The sequence below is a fragment of the Salvelinus namaycush genome, chromosome 26 (genome assembly GCF_016432855.1).
Source record: "Salvelinus namaycush isolate Seneca chromosome 26, SaNama_1.0, whole genome shotgun sequence".
Taxonomy (NCBI): domain Eukaryota; kingdom Metazoa; phylum Chordata; class Actinopteri; order Salmoniformes; family Salmonidae; genus Salvelinus; species Salvelinus namaycush.
This window is the reverse complement of record NC_052332.1, coordinates 21,805,920-21,826,225: the sequence shown is the minus strand read 5'-3', so window position 1 is coordinate 21,826,225 and position 20,306 is coordinate 21,805,920. Positions and strand designations below refer to the sequence as shown.

The following is a 20,306-nucleotide window of genomic DNA, read 5'->3' as shown; positions in this document are numbered from 1 at the left end:
AATGTCATATAGGTGCATCACTTTCTAAAATGCTGTCAGTTCCACTTTAAGTGTGTTTTGGAGTGCATAGATTGCATAACACCAGTGGTGAAATGATAGAGATGGTGAGATGATGGTTTCAATCTCACAGAAAGGGCCACCTCTGTCCTGTAGCATCATTCCAGCCAGACAACGTTCACTTTATTTACAAGTGGATTACGAAAGGTCACTTTGAGGGAGTTGAAGGAATTGTTGTTTGCCATTAACAAAATGGACTTCAAATGATTATCTCTGTTCTACAGATTATACTGCAGGCAATAAAATTTATGAAAGCTGTAGGGTGGAAAAAATAGAACAACAATTATATGATTACTAAAATACATAATTAAAGGGAGGGATGAAGAATTACAAGGACACTCATTTATATTACGTTATTTACATCCAGGGACACTCAGAAAAATATAGTTCTGCAGAGCAGGTATTACTGCACTGTTGGAGCTAGGAACACAATCATTTAGCTACACCTGCAATAACATCTGCTAAATATGTGTATGCGAACAACAACATTTTATTTTATTTTGATTTGACATACAGTGCATTCTGAAAGTATTCAGACCCCTTGACTTTTTCCACATTTTGTTACGTTAGTCTTATTCTAAAATGTATAAAATATTTTTTTCCTCATCAATTTTCACAGAATACCCCAAAATGTGAAAACTGTTTAAAAAAAAATGTCTTAGGAAAGTATTCAGACTTTTTGCTATGAGACTCGAAATTGAGCTCAGGTGCATCTTGTTTCACTTGATCATCCTTCGCGATGTTTCGACAACTTGATTGGAGTCTACCTGTGGTAAATTCAATTGATTGGTCTTGATTTGGAAAGGCACACACCTCTCTATATGAGGTCCCACATTTGACAGTGCATGTCAGAGCAAAAAACAAGCCATGAGGTCGAAGGAATTATCCGTAGAGCTCTGAGACAGGATTGAGGCACAGATCTGGGGAAGGGTACCAAAGCATGTCTGCAGCGTTGAAGGTCCCCAAGACCACAGTGGACTCCATCATTCTTAAATGGAAGAAGTTTGGAACCACCAAGACTCTTCCTAGAGCTGCCCACCCGGCCAAACTGAGCAATCGGACGGGAAGGGCCCTGGTCAGGGAGGTGACCAAGAACCCAATGGTCACCCAATGGTCACTCAAAAATGCAATACTTTCCGAATGCACTGTATATCAGACGGTCTTTGTTCTGGGTACGTTTAATTAACACTTTCCATGTGTCTCATTCTCAGATTTCCCTTGACCTTTTAGACAATTATAGAAAGAACAAAAGTGGTGACATTTAAAATGTGAAGAGATCACATCTGGCAACAGTATGATATCACTATAGTGCTAACTAAAGGAGTTTTTAAAGGTTCAAAACAGTATGTAAGATGTCCTGCTTTTCTATGGTCATGTCAGTTAATGATATCTTGATATTGGAATATATAGCTCCATATTTTTAATAGAATGTTGAATAAACAGTTTATCCTGCCCAGGTCAATTCACCAGGATGTATAGCCTATAGTGCATGGAGTTTTTCCTAATCAGGCCCAGTGCTCAGACAAAACAGCTGGCCAAAGTCCCATACTCAGTATTGTACACTAGTTGGCTGTTTACACTGTTCATGTGAAGAGATTTCAGATGAAGACCCATCAACTGTCAGTCAGGCCTTGCTGGGTGAGACATAAGCACTGTTGCTATCCCAGGGCCCTTGCTCTGACTTGGGCTCAGCAGGCTGGAGATCGCATCCTCTCCAAGGTCAGAACCAGAGGGCATACTGGGGTAGAAGAGATCATTACCTCCACAGCGGAGATGTGGGGAGAGGCCTGCTGCTGAATCTCAATATTGTGTCTTTGGGAAGGCCCTGCAGGAGCCAAGTCCCTGCACACGGTGGGGGGTTAACTGAGAGTTAGGGCCAGAGAATGGATCATTGTCCAGGCACAGCGTGTCCCAGAGATGGAGGTCAGGAGGGAGGAGATGAGCCGTGCTGAGTGGGCCTGTGTTTTTCTTTTCTTTTTTTCTATCTATATCTATATCTCTTTCAATTTTTATTTTTATTTTTATTTTTTCTCTATTTATTTTTTTTCTCTTACACTTTTGTTCTCTATAACTCACTTTCTTTCACTCTCTTACTCAGTTTTTGTCTCTTTCACCAGCTATATCTTTCATTCTCTTTCACTATTTTTCTATCGTTCTTTCTCTATCACTCTGCTCTCAGTGGCAGTTGTGTCTGTTGCTAGGGGATGCCAGCTCTTGGAACATAGTTAATGGTACTGGGGGTTTGCCACTACTGTGAATCAAAAGTGGATGTATTCCATTACTTTTGAGAGCTTTCAAGTGCTTCTTTGACATTTGCAGATTATGAATCATAATTAATGATACAATACTTAGTTTTTAGTGAGTTTATTTTTTATAAACCTTGAATAAGCTTCAATAACATTTTTGTTAGGTAAACAACCAGAGTCTTGAGTCATGTTCACCTGACATGCACAGCCTTAAGAAATGAAATAAGTGAACTGTAATCCCAGTGTATCAAACTAACTTAATGTTTAGCAGTATCTTCAGTTTATCGAGTGCGAAGTCGTGACAACCATTGTTCAATACCATTCAGTTACACATGAGTCTTTGGCCTTTTTTCAAACCTCACCATTCAATGCATTTGAACAAATTAGGACTAGGGATGCAGCCTCTCTCTATTACTATTCATAGTCACATTGGTGAGGACAAGCTGCAGTAATGGCAAATCCACTACATTTCCTTCCTTTTAATTACACTTGTGAATCACTTTCATTTTTCTACTTCGCACACTCTAGTCTCGGCACTATATCTACCTGAATGTATACAAAATCAACACAGAAAGAACTAACCATTCTCCATTACCTCTGTTTAGATTGAATCACATTGGGAACTTATACCAAGTGCACCCTGGATAACTAGCAGTCTTTTTACTTCCCCTTTGGATCAGAACAACAGAGATACATTATGGAAAGAGCTTCAGAGGAATACGCCTGAAATTGTTTAAACCAGCCATGATACTCAATGCAGCAAGTTTTGCAACCAATTTGAGAAGAACAGTGAGCTTAGTCATGGGCGCATTTTCTCCTTTGACATTTGACTAGAACGCCTAAATAACAACATGTTCAAAGGAAGATGCTTTTCTGGCCCTGCTTTTTGTGAGCCGGTGGCTGGCAACCACAGATAACATAGACAGGTGCTATAACAATCAGCTCCCAATGCTCGGATATTTCCTCTGTTTCACTTAGATTTAGATTCAAATGCTGCGACGGAATCTGACATCAAGGGAGCTACCTATCAAAGCAACCAGACTCTTTTCTCTCCCCACAAGCGGAATTGCTCAAAGTAATGGGGCAAACTGAGTGATGCGTTCTTTTTTCCCCGCCTTTCTGACAACCCTCAGAATTTGAGATGACACAGGAACACATTTTTGCATTAGACCTCTTGCGTGACTTACTTCAAGCTTTGCTGGACCATGCAAAGGCCTAGTTCATTGAGTAGTGTGGCCTATAATGTTTATAGCGCATATTCATGCATACTTGAATACATGGAAAAAATGGTTTAAGGACAACTCAATGGTATCATGCCTCATCATTCTTACCTCAATCCAACCTCAAATCTTTATACCAAAGCTATTTTCATTTTTGGAATAAACACTTCCTCTGCTTTCCCTTTGGATTTTGTCAAATCTAACTGATTAAATACAGTATACTTTTTATCCATTCTGGTCTGCCACTTCCGTAGCACTCTGCTTTATTCTTGTAAAGATTTTCTATAATTAGTGAGTAAACACACTATCCTTTAAATCCTCATTAATGAATTTTTATCTTCTCTTTAACACACCGACCTGACTAACCCTGGGATATTGGTTTGTTCTCAGACATAGTACTTTGTATCTCCGTAGGCAACTATAAATAATGCCACTCCATCAAGGACAGTGAGAATTAAGTGATGGTGGGAATTAACAAGTTGTAGTTAAACGGTCAAGTCTTTTGTCACTTATTCATGGATTCGGCCTGCATCTCCCATGAAGAATGGCGTAGGCAGGGCGGTCGAGGACTTCAGAGGGTTCCTACCTCCCACCTACTCCCTGAACCATCTCCCAGGCCACAATCACCCCCGATATGGCTGTCATAAATTAGCTGCAAAACAAAAGCAAAGTAATTATCTTTTTTCCCTCTTGCTTTCTCCTTCTCTCCTCCTTCCAGGAGCCATGGAGCCCATCTTGGAAGATTTATGAATATGTTAGAATAGCCTGAGCCAACAGATTTCAAAGTGGTGAAGTGAAAATAAATTAAGCAGGCCTGTAGGTAATTCATCTGTAGTGATGGATTAGATGGTCATCGCTGTGCTGCTTGATTCCTGTCTTTTTTTTAAGCAGTTGTAAAGATTTAGGAAACAAACAAACAAACATACCAAAAGTGTAAACGTGTTTGATGACAGAGTTGTCAGATTAATTAGGACGCTTAAGTACATTAGCAAGGAAATTGACGTTGCCATGGAAACATATTTTATTATGCAGATAGAAGAATACACACATTCTCTCCTGTAGCCTTTCTCTTTTATCTCTCTGCCCCTCTTTCTCTTTTTTCTTCTCCTATATCTCTTTTATCTATCTCTTTTCACACACCCGAACACACACACACACACACACACACACACACACACACACACACACACACACACACACAAGATCATAAGACAAATCATGCAATTGATAAAATCCTAATGCAATTGAGAGCATGCCGTACAGTCTACTGATGTTAGCTATTAATGTGGCGTATTGAGCTGCCTCTTGGTATTGCAGCTGCATCTTGAACTGAGGAATTATTATCTTTATAAAAGTATACTTGCTCGGCTCTAGATAACCAATAATACCGGATCATTTTGAAGATGGATAGCTGCACTCTTTATTTCACCTCTCTACACCGCCGTGCCCTGCTACCTGATGAAATCTCTCCACACTGACCTCAGGGTCAACTCTCAATTGGAGGTGGTCAATCCAGAGTGAGTTTCCACTTGGGCTGGCAGGACCATAAATCAGTTATTTCTTTCCTCTGCGGCAGCTTTAGGCCCCTCTGTGTCAGCATGCAGCAGCACCCATGGATCAGTTGGGCTGCCATGCTAGCTGCCGCCTTTCACCTCCCAGCCATGGACTCACACTTTCTTGTCTCCCATCGATTGGGATTTTGTTTTTCTGATTTAAGGGTGCTCATTTTTGACAGGTCAATATTACCTAGCTTCAACTTTTTACGGCCACTGTCGTCAATGGAGTTTTAAGTGCCTCTAAAAAGGTTTGATATTTATGTCTCTCTGCAGCACTAGCAACCTCAAAATAGCTATAGATTATGTATTGATTTGAGCTTTGAAACCCTGCTATGTATTAATGTTCGGATTTTAATAGATATGTTGGTTTTGGCAACATAATTACAATAAGTGCATCAATTACCCGAATGAAAGAAGCAGGGCGTTAATATAAATATTATGATCAAAGTCTAGCTCATTCAGCCTCACTTTTTCTATGTGATGTTGAAATTTGAATTATTGACACTTTCAGAGTAGTTGTATCTGTCTACAGCCGAGATGGAAATGTTGGAGCTTGCACGCATCAGTGTCACACCTCTCTGGCTTGGCGCCTCCAGGATGCTTGTCGAATATGTGATTTGTGGCTTTTAATCCGGAAAGTGTGTGTGATATTAGCTGAAGATCCCACCAGCCGAGCTCCTGCTTGCGCTGCTGTGCACAGGAACACATGGCTGCATGCGTTCAATTCTACTGGTGCATGTGACTGAGCAGCTTGTCCACTCTCACACTGCAGCACACACACTGCAGCACACCAACAAACAAACACATTTCCAATTCCACTGTTTGAAAACATATCTTTGCACAGTTGATGACTAGTCCTCGGAGACATTTCTATCACATAGTTGCAGATTGTGTAGGGACAATCATTTGATACCACCAGTACAACAAGCACTATGTTTTTGACACCGTCTGCAGGCGCTACTATTACAAAAACTCATAAAAGTACTACTGTTAATAAATCAATAACATTATTGTCCCCACTGTAGTCATGGTGTTGTTTTGGTACAGAAGAAGAAAAAAGTAATCATGGGTTTAGTATTGCCCTGACTCACCATGTGTCTCTGTGTCCAGTGTTCAGCACCATTGGCAAAATTTCAGCACCATGGACAGCTAATATTGTGCTCCCCCACCTGATTGAATCCTACAATTGTTGCAAAGTGCAATTTCTGCCTTGCCCTTTCTGAGCAGGTGGTCGTCGGCCTGAATGCCAGGCTTTTACAGTGATTACGACAGCCTCTCTCATTATTCTTCGAGAAAAGAGATAAATTATTCGATTCCTCTGTATCAACCAACGATGTATGTAAACCGTGGATTGCTCCTGCTATGCATTGGCCATTGAAAGGCTTTGAAGCCACGAAGTCAGCCATTTTGGCACTCTTCAGTAGCAGCAGGTCTCCATAAGAATGATTGGATTTCTACATTATTTCAATAAAATTTTGAAGGACAAAATTATAATTTTTTATTTAAGTATGTTTTTGGTTGTAGCGGGGGCAGTAACATTAGTTATCTAAAATCCCCTGATCTAGTGTATATATAAATCATTGGTATCTACCTGTTGTTGCTTCAGTAAATATGGGACTGGGCCACCACAATCCTTCTACTATATGAAACCCAAGCATTATTGGGGAGTGCATTCTAGGTAAATACATTAGTATGAATGCTTTTCTCCAGATAAACTCTGGCAGTGCTCTATTGTTCCACTAGTCTAGGTGTTTGCATAATGTATTCCGGTATTCATAAAAATGAAATAAAATCCAGTAGTCTACTTGAGAGATTAGGTAGGTAATGCATCATGCATTTTGATGATTTTCTCAAAATGAAACCAGTGATTTAATTTAAGTTTTTGGAAGATATCAAGGGCAAGATGCAAAACATTATTCCTATTTATTCATTCTTAAATGAGGTTGTCACTCTCCAGCTAAATAATCTGCTGCACCAGCAGTCCTGTTTTACAACACAAGAGAGCTCCTAGCTTGTACCGCACAGACAACACTGTGGATAATCTGCCCAGAACAGACATAGAAACGCTTTAGCCATTTAAATGCTAAGTAAGGCATAGCCAGAACCGTAAAAAGCTGCTTTCTAAAAGATGAGGATGTCTACAGACAGAACGTGAAAAGCTGTATTAAAAAATGTAAATGACTAGTTACATTAGCTATACTGTAGAATCCTAGATTGATCTGAACTAAGCGGGCACACAAAGCAGAGGAGTAACAGTTACGGTCTTAGCACCACCTTGCGGCACCTTTGATTACGAAGGACATGGGGCAAGCCTGTGATGAGGAAAAAGAGGCAGATTTTCAGTTTAGAGGTCTTCATGTTTTATGCGGTACTAACAGGAGCCAGTGTTATTTAATGCCCCATTCAAAGTAATGCACTTTATTGCACCAATGGATTAGGTAATGATTATTTTGCGAATTTGCTGCCACACAATGGTCAATTAATCTTTGATGAAACTGTAGCTTATGAGGCGGAGTGTGGCATCACTAGGAGTGGTGTGCGTTGCCAAGGAGTCGTGAACGCTCGGCCGTCGCCCACACTAGCTCATCCATCAGCATACCAAAATAGAACTCTGGGAGAAAGAGCTGGAACGAGACAGCAAAGTCATGGGCACAGGACACTTTTCTGCATTCATGGGTCGCTTTTTAGCATTCATGAAAGCTGAGTCCTGCCACAGTGTATGCATGTTATACGTGAAGGAAATACTTTAGCCTATGATGTATGCAATCAGATTAGCTGGCGTTCAAGGTTCTATTTATTAGTGGCAGAGTGAGGCAGAGGGGTTGCTGTGAATTATGTGCACTGACAGAGCATGAAGTTGGAGGTTATCAAATGGTGGCAAAGGAATTCTGATATTTGCCTCCATTTTATTGGCGACTCTTTAGGGATCCACTGTTAAACTCCCTGATGTGCTGCCTCTCCGGCATCGGATGGTTTGTAGTGCTGTGGAAAAAATATACGGCACTCATTTACCTATAAACATATACTGGAATCAGACTAAATGTTTCAGAGTGGCACCCTTTTAGTCATAAAATAAGTTGTTTTACCTAAACAGGATTCCTTTTCTTTTATTTAACCTTTTTTTAACTAGGCAAGTCAGTTAAGAACAAATTCTTATTTACATTGACGGCCTACCACGACCAAACTCAGACGACGCTGGGCCAATTGTGCGCCGCCCTATGTGACTACCAATCACTGTCGGTTGTGATACAGCCTGGAATCGAACCAGAGTTTGTGGTGACGCCTCTAGCACTGAGATGCAGTGTCTTAGACCGCTGTGCCACTCGGGATCCCTAAAAACATTTTTCCTGAGGACATAGACAAATGGGTTTGGTATGAGCTAAACATGTCTCCACTGCAAGATATTTTGATATTCCCCAAATGGGCACAAACGTCAATTCAACGTCTATTCCACATTGGTTCAATGTCATTTAATTGAAATGAAGTGGAAAAAAGTATTGATTCAACTAAAGTCATTACACTGATTTTGCTCCATTTTCATTTTGAAGTAGAAGAAACCATCAGATGGAGTGGTTATGACTGAAGAGGAGGAGAGAGAGATTAATTACATAACTACAGAACAATAATTGTTGGAAAAACTATCAAGTCTACAACCCAAAAAGTCCTGTGGTGCTGATGGTATTTTAAATGAAATGATCAAATACAGACCACAAATTCAAATTGGCTATACTCAAACTCTTCAACATTATCTTCACTGAAGGTATTTCCCCCCGATATTTGGAACAAAGGATTGATCAAACCAATCTATATAAACTGAGACAAATTTGATCCAAATAATTACAGAGAAATTTGCGTTAACAGCAAAGTTAAATTCTCTGCAGTATCATAAATAGCAGACCACTACATTTCCTTGATGAACACTACATCCTGAGCAGAATAGAGCAGAATTGGGCCAATACCCTTTCCTTATTCGAATTGAAACAAGAGTCATCAAATTTGACAACCATCTAAAAACAAGCGACCCCGAAACATTTCGTCACATAGCCCTACAATGTCAAGAGATTAAAAAGAGAAGAGTCTGTCACGCCCTGACCTTAGTTATCTTTGTTTTCTTTATTATTTTGGTTAGGTCAGGGTGTGACGAGGGTGGTATGTGTGTTTTGTCTTGTCTAGGGGTTTTTGTATATCAATGGGGTTTTGGTATTGTCTAGGTAAATGTAGGTCTATGGTGGCCTGAATTGGTCCCCAATCAGAGACAGCTGTTTATCGTTGTCTCTGATTGGGGATCCTATTTAGGTTGCCATTTTCCATTTTGGTTTGGTGGGTTATTGTCTATGTGGAGTTGCCTGTTTCAGCACTCGTTGTTTATAGCTTCACGTTCGTTTTGTTATTTTGTTTAGTGTTTCTTCGTTTAATTAAAGAGTATGTATTCATATCACGCTGCGCCTTGGTCTCCTCCTTACGACGAACGTGACAGAATAACCCACCAAACAAGGACCAAGCAGCGTGATAAGGAGGAACAGCGCTTAATGGGGAAATGGACTTGGGAGGAAATACTGGATGGAGCAGGACCCTGGACACAGTTGAGGGAGTATCGCCTTTCTAAAGAGGAGATAGAGGCAGCGAAAGCAGAACGGCGATACTACAAGGAGAAGTACCGGAGAATAGAGGGACGGCAACGATATGAGGGTACACGGCTTGCACGGAAGCCCGAGAGGCAGACCCAATAATGTTTTTTGGGGGGGGGGGGGCACACGAGGAGATTGGCTGAGTCAGGTAGGAGACCTGAGCCAACTTCTCGTGCTTACCGTGGGGAGCGTGTTACTGGTCAGGCACCGTGTTATGCGGTGGAGCGCACGGTGTCTCCAGTGCGCTATTCTAGCCCAGTGCGCTCTATTCCAGTTCCTCGCATTGGCCGGGCTAGAATGGGCATCCAGCCAGGAAGGAGGGTGCCGGCTCAGCGCTCCTGGTCTCCAGTGTACCTCCTTGGACCAGGATATCCTGCGCCGGCTTTGCGTACTGTGTCTCCGGTGAGTCTGCACAGCCCAGTGCGTCCTGTGCCAGAAAATAAACATCTAGCCAGGACGGGTTGTGTCAGGTCTACACTCCAGACCTCCAGTACACCTCCACAGTCCAGTACATCCTGTGCCTGCTTCCCGCACTCGCCCTGAGGTGGGTGTCACCAGCCCAGTACCACCAGTGCCGACACCACGCACCAGGCTTCCAGTGCGCCTCCAGGGTCCAGTATGCCCTGTTCCTGCTCCTCGCACTCGCCCTGAGGTGCGTGTCCTCAGCCCGGTACCACCAGTTCCGGCACCACGCACCAGGCCTACAGTGCGCCTCGGCAGTCCAGAGCGTCCGGCGACAGTACCCAGTCCAGAGCGTCCGGCGACAGTACCCAGTCCAGAGCTTCCGGCGACAGTACCCAGTCCAGAGCGTCCGGCGACAGTACCCAGTCCAGAGCTTCCGGCGACAGTACCCAGTCCAGAGCGTCCGGCGACAGTACCCAGTCCAGAGCGTCCGGCGACAGTTCACAGACCGGAACCTCCAACGACGGGCCACAGACCAGAACCTCCAACGACGGGCCACCGTCCGGAACCTCCAATTACGGGCCACAGTCCGGAACCTCCAACGACGGGCCACAGTCCGGAACCTCCTACGGCTGGTCACAGTCCGGAACCTCCAGAGACGGGCCACAGTCCGGAGCCTCCAGCGACGATCCCCAGTCCGGAGCCACCAGCGACGATCCCCAGTCCGGAGCCACCAGCGACGATCCCCAGCCCGGAGCCTCCAGCGACGACCCCCAGTCCGGAGCCTCCAGCGACGATCCCCAGTCCGGAGCCTCCAGCGACGATCCCCAGTCCGGAGCCTCCAGCGACGATCCCCAGTCCGGAGCCTCCAGCGACGGTCTCCAGCCCGGGGTCTCCAGCGACGGTCCCCAGTCCAGAACATCTGGCGATGATCCACGCAGCGAGGGTCCCCAGCCCGGGGCCTATGGCGAGGATCCGCAGTTCAGAGCCTCCGACGATGATCCACGGGTCTGTGCTACAAGAGCGGACTCAGTGTTAAGAAGGGGGGCGGCGTCCAGAACCAGAGCCTCCACCAAGGTTACATTCCCACCCATACCCTCCCATATAGGTTTAGGTTTGCGGCCGGGAGTCCGCACCTATGGGGGGGGGGGGTGTGGGGGGGTACTGTCATGCCCTGACCTTAGTTATCTTTGTTTTCTTTATTATTTTGGTTAGGTCAGGGTGTGACGAGGGTGGTATGTGTGTTTTTGTCTTGTCTAGGTTTTTTTGTATATCTATGGGGTTTTGGTATTGTCTAGGTAAATGTAGATCTATGATGGCCTGAATTGGTTCCCAATCAGAGACAGCTGTTTATCGTTGTCTCTGATTGGGGATCCTATTTAGGTTGCCATTTTCCATTTTGGTTTGGTGGGCTATTGTCAATGTGTAGTTGCCTGTTTCAGCACTCGTTGTTTATAGCTTCACGTTCGTTTTGTTATTTTGTTTAGTGTTTCTTCGTTTAATTAAAGAGTATGTATTCATATCACGCTGCGCCTTGGTCTCCTCCTTACGACGAACGTGACAGAGTCCCTTCAACCAGCTGGTTCTGAGGCTCAGTTCATTAATCCAAACCAACCCCTCAGGACAGCACTCAGAGAATCTGGCCCAGCCAAATTATGATAAAGCAACAAAAAAAATATCACCTATCGGAAAGACACCACAAGAAATCTACGTCAACTTCAATGCTATTTGGCTCTAAACAGACAGTACACGGTGGCAGACTATCTGACCACTGTGACAGGTAGAAAACCGATGAACACTGACTAGGTACAGACTCAGTGAGCACAGCCTGGCCATAGAGACTGGTTGTCACAGGCAAACCTGGCTGCCCAGAGAGGACAGGTTGTGCTCACTCTGCCCCCGGGAAGAGGTAGAGACAGAGCTGCATTTCTTATTATATTGTGAAAAATACATAGACCTAAGATAATCTTTCTTTCCCAAAATAATCATTCAGTACAACTAATTTGAAACTATAAAATATTAAGAAAAAAATGAATATTTATTAGGTGAAAAGCCAAAATTTGCACAACCTGAGGGACGGGCAGTGTACATTACAATGTAATGTCAATAATATTTGCCGTTTTGTTCTGGCTGTCTTACCATACCATGTGGCTTTTGTCATGTTGAGACTGGCCTACTACTATTGCTTTAATGTATTATTATCATTAATATTGTTGTAGTTGCTGTTAATGGTAATACCATTTCCACTAGTACTATAACTATCATTATTGATGCCTTATGGCTGTTGGTTAAACCACTGTTGCTATATGTGTACTTTGACAATGTAATTGAATTGAGAGAGAAATGGGTACGGGACTGAGAGAGTCTGAGAGACAGAGAAAAAGTACACACTGAGCACAGATGTCAGTTCAACGTCTTGTTTTGATTTACAGATTAGTCGTCATCCATACTGAGAAGGCATCATCGAATGTGCAATCAAGCTTGTTCCCCACTATTCGTAAATTTTTGTAGAGTTTGTTCTACATACTACATTTTCAAAATGTCACATATTATACAACTTAAGATTTTTTCATAAATACCAGTAGAGGCTCCTCAGAGAAGTAAGGGGAGGACCATACGAGTTGAAACATTAAAAAAGTTATCCTTTTTTGATGGAACTATACTAAATATATTGACGTCACCAAATAATTAATTAAAACATACTGTTTTACAATGAAGGTCTACAGTAGCCTCAACAGCACTCTGTAAGGTAGCACCATGGTGTAGCCAGAGGACAACTAGTTTCCGTCCTCCTCGGGGTACATTGACTTCAATACAAAACCTAGGAGGCTCATGCTTTTCACCCCCTTCCATAGACTTACTGTCACAGATTCCCCAAGTACTGCTGCCCTTCCGTGCACCAGGTCCGGAGGTCTACGTCACCGGACTCTAGGCATCAATGAACTGTCTCATTACACACACCTGATTCCAATTCCCCTCATTAGTAATTGTATATATGTGACCGCTGTTAACAATTGTCTTGTCAGTTATTATTATTTAACTAGGCAAGTCAGTTAAGAACAAATTCTTATTTACAATGACAGCCTACCAGGGAACAGAATGACAGATGTTTACCTTGTCAGCTCAGGGATTCGATCCAGCAACCTTTTGGTTACTGGCCCAATGCTCTAACCAATAGGCTACCTGCCACCCCATTGTTCCCATGTCCGTTGGTCTTGTGAGTACCTGTGCTTTGTTATTTCGGCTTTCGTGCTGCGTGTATTGTGCAATTGTTATTACGGGTCTCGTCCTGTGTATTGTTGTGCATTTGTTATTACGGGTCTCGCCCCGAGTAGTGTATTGCGGGTCTCGTCCCGTGTATTTATTAGAGGTTTTACCTCTCTCTTTTGTTTTAGGTTACATCCCTGTGTTGAAAGCATAATCTACAGCTAGCTAGCACTGCAGTGCATAAAATGTGCTGAGTGGTTGACTCAAAGAGAGAGAAAGACAATAGCTGAATAGTTTTGAACAAATTAATTTATTCAAAAATGAAGGTGAAGCAGCAGAGCGAGAGAGAAGGAGATATTTCATTGTATATTTTTTTCAGTTTCACTTATGCTTGCTAATGCAGCTAATTTATCCTACTCAACAACCTGACTCAAACAGAGATTAATTATATTTATGTTAGCTAGCAGGCTATGGCTATCCAACACTTCCAATTCAAGGTAAGCTTTCGGTTTTATGTGTGTTGCCACCAGGGCCTGCCAGGTTACTGCTAAACTGCTCGCTGTGTACTACTGTCTGATTGTACACATGGATTGGATTGTAGGTTTACTAATGCGTTAGTTCTAGTAGCTATGTTGACTATGACGTTAGCTAATAGGGTGACAACAATGTAGGCTGTGTGTAGTGGTTATGTTATGAATGTTTTGCTTGGAGAGTTTTATTGGCCTGGTCAATGAAGTCCACAAGCGAAGGCAAAATGTGAGAGGAGGAGAGCGTGAAGATGTGATGATATTGTCTGTATGGCTACTAGGAAAGTGAACTCTGTGTGCGGGTGATCAGGGGTGTGTGTAATCATTTCGCCAGTTCTGTTGCAAAATATTTCTTAAATGGAAGCAAAGGGAACGAAATGGGATGGACCTATCTGAATTTGTCCAATAAAAACTCTTGCTTTAGTTACACAATGTAACTTGTTGCAACTGTTTTGTACTAATATATACACCCTAGATCAGCTAGATGCTGGCAAGAGTGTGCAAGGCGGTACTGAATGTGTCACTGTCTGTCACCTTGATTAATCCAATTTGTCTCTCGACCTGTGCACCTACGTTATAAACTTTCATTTGTAGGCTAGGTTGTAGCAACCCTCATGATGGGTATAGGGCAAATTTGAGTATCATGTAGTAGCCTAGACCTATCAATGTTACATTGACCTTGGTGAATGGGAATATGGATAACAGACAGTCATCCAATATTCTGTAATAAAAATATGGCCATGCTCATCAAAAAAAAGGTCCCCCCTAATCTTAAACGTCACCGACCGCCACTGATATATACAGTATATACCGTACATACACTTCATATACACTGAGTATACAAAACAATAAGGAAACCTGCTCTTTCCATGACATAAACTGACCGGGTGAATCCAGGTGAAAGCTATGATCGCTTATTGATTTTAAATCCACTTCAATCAGTGTAGATGAAGGGGAGGAGAAAATTGTGGTGTTTCTAATGTTTGGTATACTCAGTGTATACCCAGAAAGCCTACTATTTGTAACGCAAGTATGGGTATTCTGACACGGCCAGAGAGTAATGTAATTGTGCTGAGCAGTGACAATGGCCGTGTCCAAATACCCATACTAGCGAACTACATACTTAAACTGCATACTCATTTTGGAGTTTGATCTAGTATAATTTACTCAACTTTTCAGACTCAAGTGTTTGACAAAAACTGATAAACAGATACATTGACACATTGTACCAAAATGAATGAATGCCGGGAGTTAGATGACACATTCGAAGTACTATTTTCTAAATGTCACATACTATAAAACATTCTTTCTTCGCAAACTATTTAGTACGCTAGTATGGGTACTCGGACACGGCCAGTGTCTGTGAGTCCTGCAGTCTGGCCAGTAATGCTGTAATATCTACAGGAGAATAAGAGGCCCTGGTGCTTGCAGGGTGTATAAGGGAGCTGGGGCACCCACTGTTATTGTGCACTCGGCCGCTGGCACTGCCTCTGTCAGCGAGTGGCGTCGATCCGTGAACTTGCCATCTGGATTCCCCCACAAATCACATTAAAGTTTCAGGCCCAGGAATACATCAAGCTAAATTAATATTGGCTCCGGGGGCCGCAGACAGGCCTGATGGAGAAAAAGCCCTTCGCAATCCAACTCTTTGTGGTTAGATATGATCCATTCATCCCTCCCTCCCTCCCTCTCTCCCTTTCTCATCTACCCCTGATGGGCACTGGGACTGATGAGGTGGACAGACAGAATAGTGAATGGAGTATTCTGTCACAGAGGGAATACAAAGCAAGGTTACACAGTGGAAGTAAATGTGGTGAGCATACTGAGACATAGAGCAGAGGGGAAAGGGAAAGGTGGACAACCTACTGTTGTCAGTTGCACAACTGAATGCATTAAAGTAAAATGTGTCTTCCATATTTAACCCAAACCCTCTGAATCAGAGAGGTGCGGGGGGCTGCCTTAAACGACATTCATGTCATCGGCGCCTGGGGAGCAGTTGTTGTTGAGGGTTAACTGTCTTGCTCAATGGCAGAACGGCACATTTTTCCACCTTGCCGGCTCGGGGATTCAAACCAAGGACCTTTGGGTTACTGGCCCAATGCTATTAACCGCTAGAAATCTGTGTATGCCTACTACTGACAGACTTCGGGTCGAAACATTGCGCTCAGTAAAACTATGGGAGTGTTCATGTACACTATCTATCTTTCTTTCATGCCTCTGCACTACTCTCATAGAGCTAGGTTGCACAGAGGTAGTAATTGAACTGTAGTAACCTAACTTAGAGATGCACATGGTTTCAGTTATTAGTCAGGTAACATGAAAGGAAAAGGATTAGTTAGTATTATAAGGAAACCCACCCACATCTAGGTTTAATTCTTCACAATCTTTGGTTGCAAAAGATGAACTTTGATAAGTACACTTTGGGATATAGCTTCATGTATTAGGCTCATATCACTTTGGATCTTAAGACCTTCATTTACTTTGAAGCCATCCACCAGTTTTCAGTTTAGCTTTTCTTGTGGATTTAATGAACGGCATAATCATATTGATTCTCCTGCTGTTTATTTTCTGGCAAGATATCGTTAGATACAAAAATGGGTAAAAGTAGATGGCTGCACTGCACAAAATCTATTTGCATTTAATTTTGTGATTTTGAAGCCGGGTTTTCACGTTTGGGTAAAAAGCAAGTATGGGAACATAATTAGTACAATCACTCAACAGCACAATAACACATTACGTTATGGTCTCAGTTGCATATTTGCAGAGGCACTGTTTGCACTAACATCAAAGCTATTAAGATTAAATTGCCTTGCCAAGATGCGGTTTCATATGAGGAAGCAAAATCTATTTCATTTTTTCCAATCCAATGGCTTGTATTGCCAAGGATTTATTTCCAGCAATGAAGAGAAAGGGTTTTGACTTAGCTGTCAGAGCTTCTCTTCTATTAGATCCCTTGGGTGAGATATGGACGTGCTGGAAACTGAAAAGTATAAATACCTTGTCAGTTTTAAGTGTGAAGAAGTGCTTTCAGGCCAACCAACTTCCAGGTTACTAACGCTACGTCACTACTAACATAAAAGGCAATTATCTATTAGCAGCATGTTGCCGAAACGTATGCATACGCACGCACGCACGCACGCACGCACGCACGCACGCACGCACACACACGCACTAACGCACACGCACACACAGGGAATAAATTACTGCTGTGTTAAATAAAACAAGACACAACAAGACAGCAGCCATCAATCACTGTTCCATTTTGTCACATCATGAGTTGACCTCTGGAGAAAGACAGCTCAAAGTCAAACATGGGCAAACTTTTAAACCAACTCTATAAACCCTGTTGAAAACTCATCAATGACGTTCATGATCAGAATCTGTCATGACAAAAGTGCAACCTGCAAACCCCATCAGGGGCTTTCCTTATTGTTATCATTTCAGGTATACTGTATTGGTTTGAAGGTATAGACATGCAAAAGAGTATTATAATGTACGTCGTCCATCTCCTATGAGGTGATGTAGTGCCACTCTTGTCTGCTTACTGTTATAATTACAGGCATGTTCTTTTTTGTGTGATGTCATTTTTCATGTCACTGAAACAATCCTTATTTTCCAAACATGTACAGAACCAGTCAAAAGTGTGGACACACCTAGTCATTCAAGGGGTTTTCTAAATGTTTTACTATTTTCTACATTGTAGAATAATAGTGAATACATCAAAACTATAAAACAACACATTATAAAACAACACACCGCCGTGTCTTGTGAGACGCAAAGTAGGTGAACGGATGATCTCCACATGTGTGGTTCCCACCGTGAAGCATGGAGGAGGAGGTGTGATGGTGCTTTGCTGGTGACATTGTAAGGGATTTATTTCGAATTCAAGGCACACTTAACCAGCATGGCTACCACAGCATTATGCAGCGATACGCCATCCAATCTGGTTTGCACTTAGTGGGACTATCATTTGTTTTTCAACAGGACAATGTCCCAAAACACACCTCCAGGCTGTGTAAGGGCTATTTGACCAAGGAGAGTGATGGAGTGCTGCATCAGATGACCTGGCCTCCACAATCACCTGACCTCAACCCAATTGAGATGGTTTGGGATGATTTGGACCGCAGAGTGAAGGAAAAGCAGCCAACAAGTGCTCAACATATGTGGGAACTCCTTCAAGACTGTTGGAAAAGCATTCCTCATGAGCAGTTTGAGAGAATGCCAAGAGTGTGCAAAGCTGTCATCAAGACAAAGGGTGGCTACTTTGAAGAATCTCAAATATAACATATTATGGTTAACACTTTTTTGGTTACTACATGATTCCATATGTGTTATTTCATAGTTTTGATGTCTTCACTATTATTATACAATGTAGGAAATTGTAAAAATAAAGAAAAACAATTGAATGAGTAGGTGTGTCCAAACTTTTGACTGGTACTGTATCCTCAAAACATATCTTCACTGATATCTTCACTGACACATGTCTGCTGGTCAAACATTCAGTTCAAATACAATTTTATACCAACCTCCCCTTTCAAAACAGTGTCATAGAAATGATTTCCCTTTGTGTTCCAGGTCTCCAGGTCATCTTTCCAGAGTACCTCCAGGAGAAGTTTGTTCAGTCGGCTCTGAGCTACATCATGTGTAATGGGGAGGGGGAGTACGTCTGCCGGAACAGCCAGTGTATCTGCATGTGTGCTGACGAGTACCCACAATGCAACTGTCCTATCACTGACATTCAGATCATGGAGAACACCCTGCTTGGGCAGGCGGAGTCCTGGGCCACCTCTTACAAGGACTTTGAGAACTCAGGTAAGCAGGGAGGGATATGATGGCAAATTCTAGTTTACTGAAAGTCTTGTTAGATTACTGTACAGTCTACTATAGTTTTGTTCAGCCATGTGTCTTCGTCCACAAACACTATGGTTGTGGTAAGTGATGTTACTGTTGAGTATTGTATTTAGTAATTTATTGTTATTTTACAGCAATTTATTGTTATTGTAGCCCCTTCCATCAACTATATTCCTAAAGTAAGGAATAAACTAAGATATTTGCCTTAGATACAGGTTAAATTAACTAATATAGCAAGAAAGAGGATAAGAAATAATAAGGATATCCCATGACTTAGCTCCTCTCTTGTCTTCCCTCTTTGGTTTGCGTAGAGGCCAATTATGACTATAGGACCATTTGCATATGGACCTCAGCTAGGCACTAATGACCGGTCTGAAGCCAGGGCTACTTCCACTGATCTGTCCTCAAACAGAACACCAGATGCAGGTCTTTACAGCATCCAATATCCACAGCAAACAGTGATATAATGGTATATCCACTGACAGTCAGCTCTAAATTCAGCTGTTTTTTATTCAGGTGTCGTCATTTTACGTGAGTCACCTTCCATAGAATACACCACATAACGCGTGCATGTTAACTTCTTGGAGCCAATTTGCAATAAAGTGTGGTATGAATAATTCAGCAGCCCATTTTAACGCCTTCTGTTTTAGAAGAAGGCACTAGCAGTTAATTGTAACAGTCAATTCTCTCTACCACCCTCAGCCAGGTTTCACTAAGCATGCCACAGGCTAAATGTGTGTGAGGAGCCATTGTCACTCAGTCACATAGGGAAGCCACCCACCATGCAATCAGTACAGGCCCATGCATGAACCCAAGGGTGAAACAATAACTTCTGTAGATTTTCAATGCGGCATTAATGTGAGATGAACCCACTGTATTAAACAGTTTGCAACATAGAACATGCGACCTTGTAAGATGTGTGTGTGTGTGTGTGTGTGTGTGTGTGTGTGTGTGTGTGTGTGTGTGTGTGTGTGTGTGTGTGTGTGTGTGTGTGTGTGTGTGTGTGTGTGTGTGTGTGTGTGTGTGTGTGTGTGTTTGTTAAGGGTAATGGTATTGATTTGTGACTATTTGGTGTGTGGGTGTGACTATTTGGTGTGTGTGTGTTAGTGTTTGTGTACACTTGTGTGTGTGTACGTGCGCTCGTGTGTGTACATGCGCTTGTATACACATGTGTGTATGTCTGTGAGCCTTTGTGTGTTGAACATGTGTCTCGAGCAGCAAGCAATTCTTCAAAATGGATGGCATCATTATAAAACCGTTACAATTAAAACGCAATCTGCATCGTTTCAGTTGGTGAAACCCCATCAACAAGCCACCATATTCCACATGCCTAGCGAATGACCCATATAGCGGGCGGTTATGTCTGGCCACACACATATTCACACACATACTCAGTCACATCCCCTGTCCCATCCCCTACTGATCAAGTCAGAATAGTAAAGTACAGAGGATGGTCCAGGATACTCCCAAAGGGAGTCGCTCAGTATCCACCTGACGGGGCTCATACTTATATATTATTAACAAGTAATAAAAGGAGACAAATAAACCCTGACAGCCATACATATATATTATAGAGGACACAAACTGAGTTTGAGTCACTCAAGGTCATTGG

The 20,306-nt window shown here is 42.5% G+C and overlaps 1 protein-coding gene across 1 annotated transcript in view; it reads left to right on the top strand.

Moving 5' to 3' along the window:
- LOC120021814 (BMP/retinoic acid-inducible neural-specific protein 1) overlaps positions 1-20,306 on the top strand; it is an 89,023-nt gene that overhangs the window by 59,363 nt on the left and 9,354 nt on the right. The window contains exon 5 of the mRNA XM_038965664.1: positions 18,419-18,655. Within this exon, the coding sequence (XP_038821592.1) occupies positions 18,419-18,655 (237 nt within the window). The remainder of the gene's footprint in view (positions 1-18,418; positions 18,656-20,306) is intronic.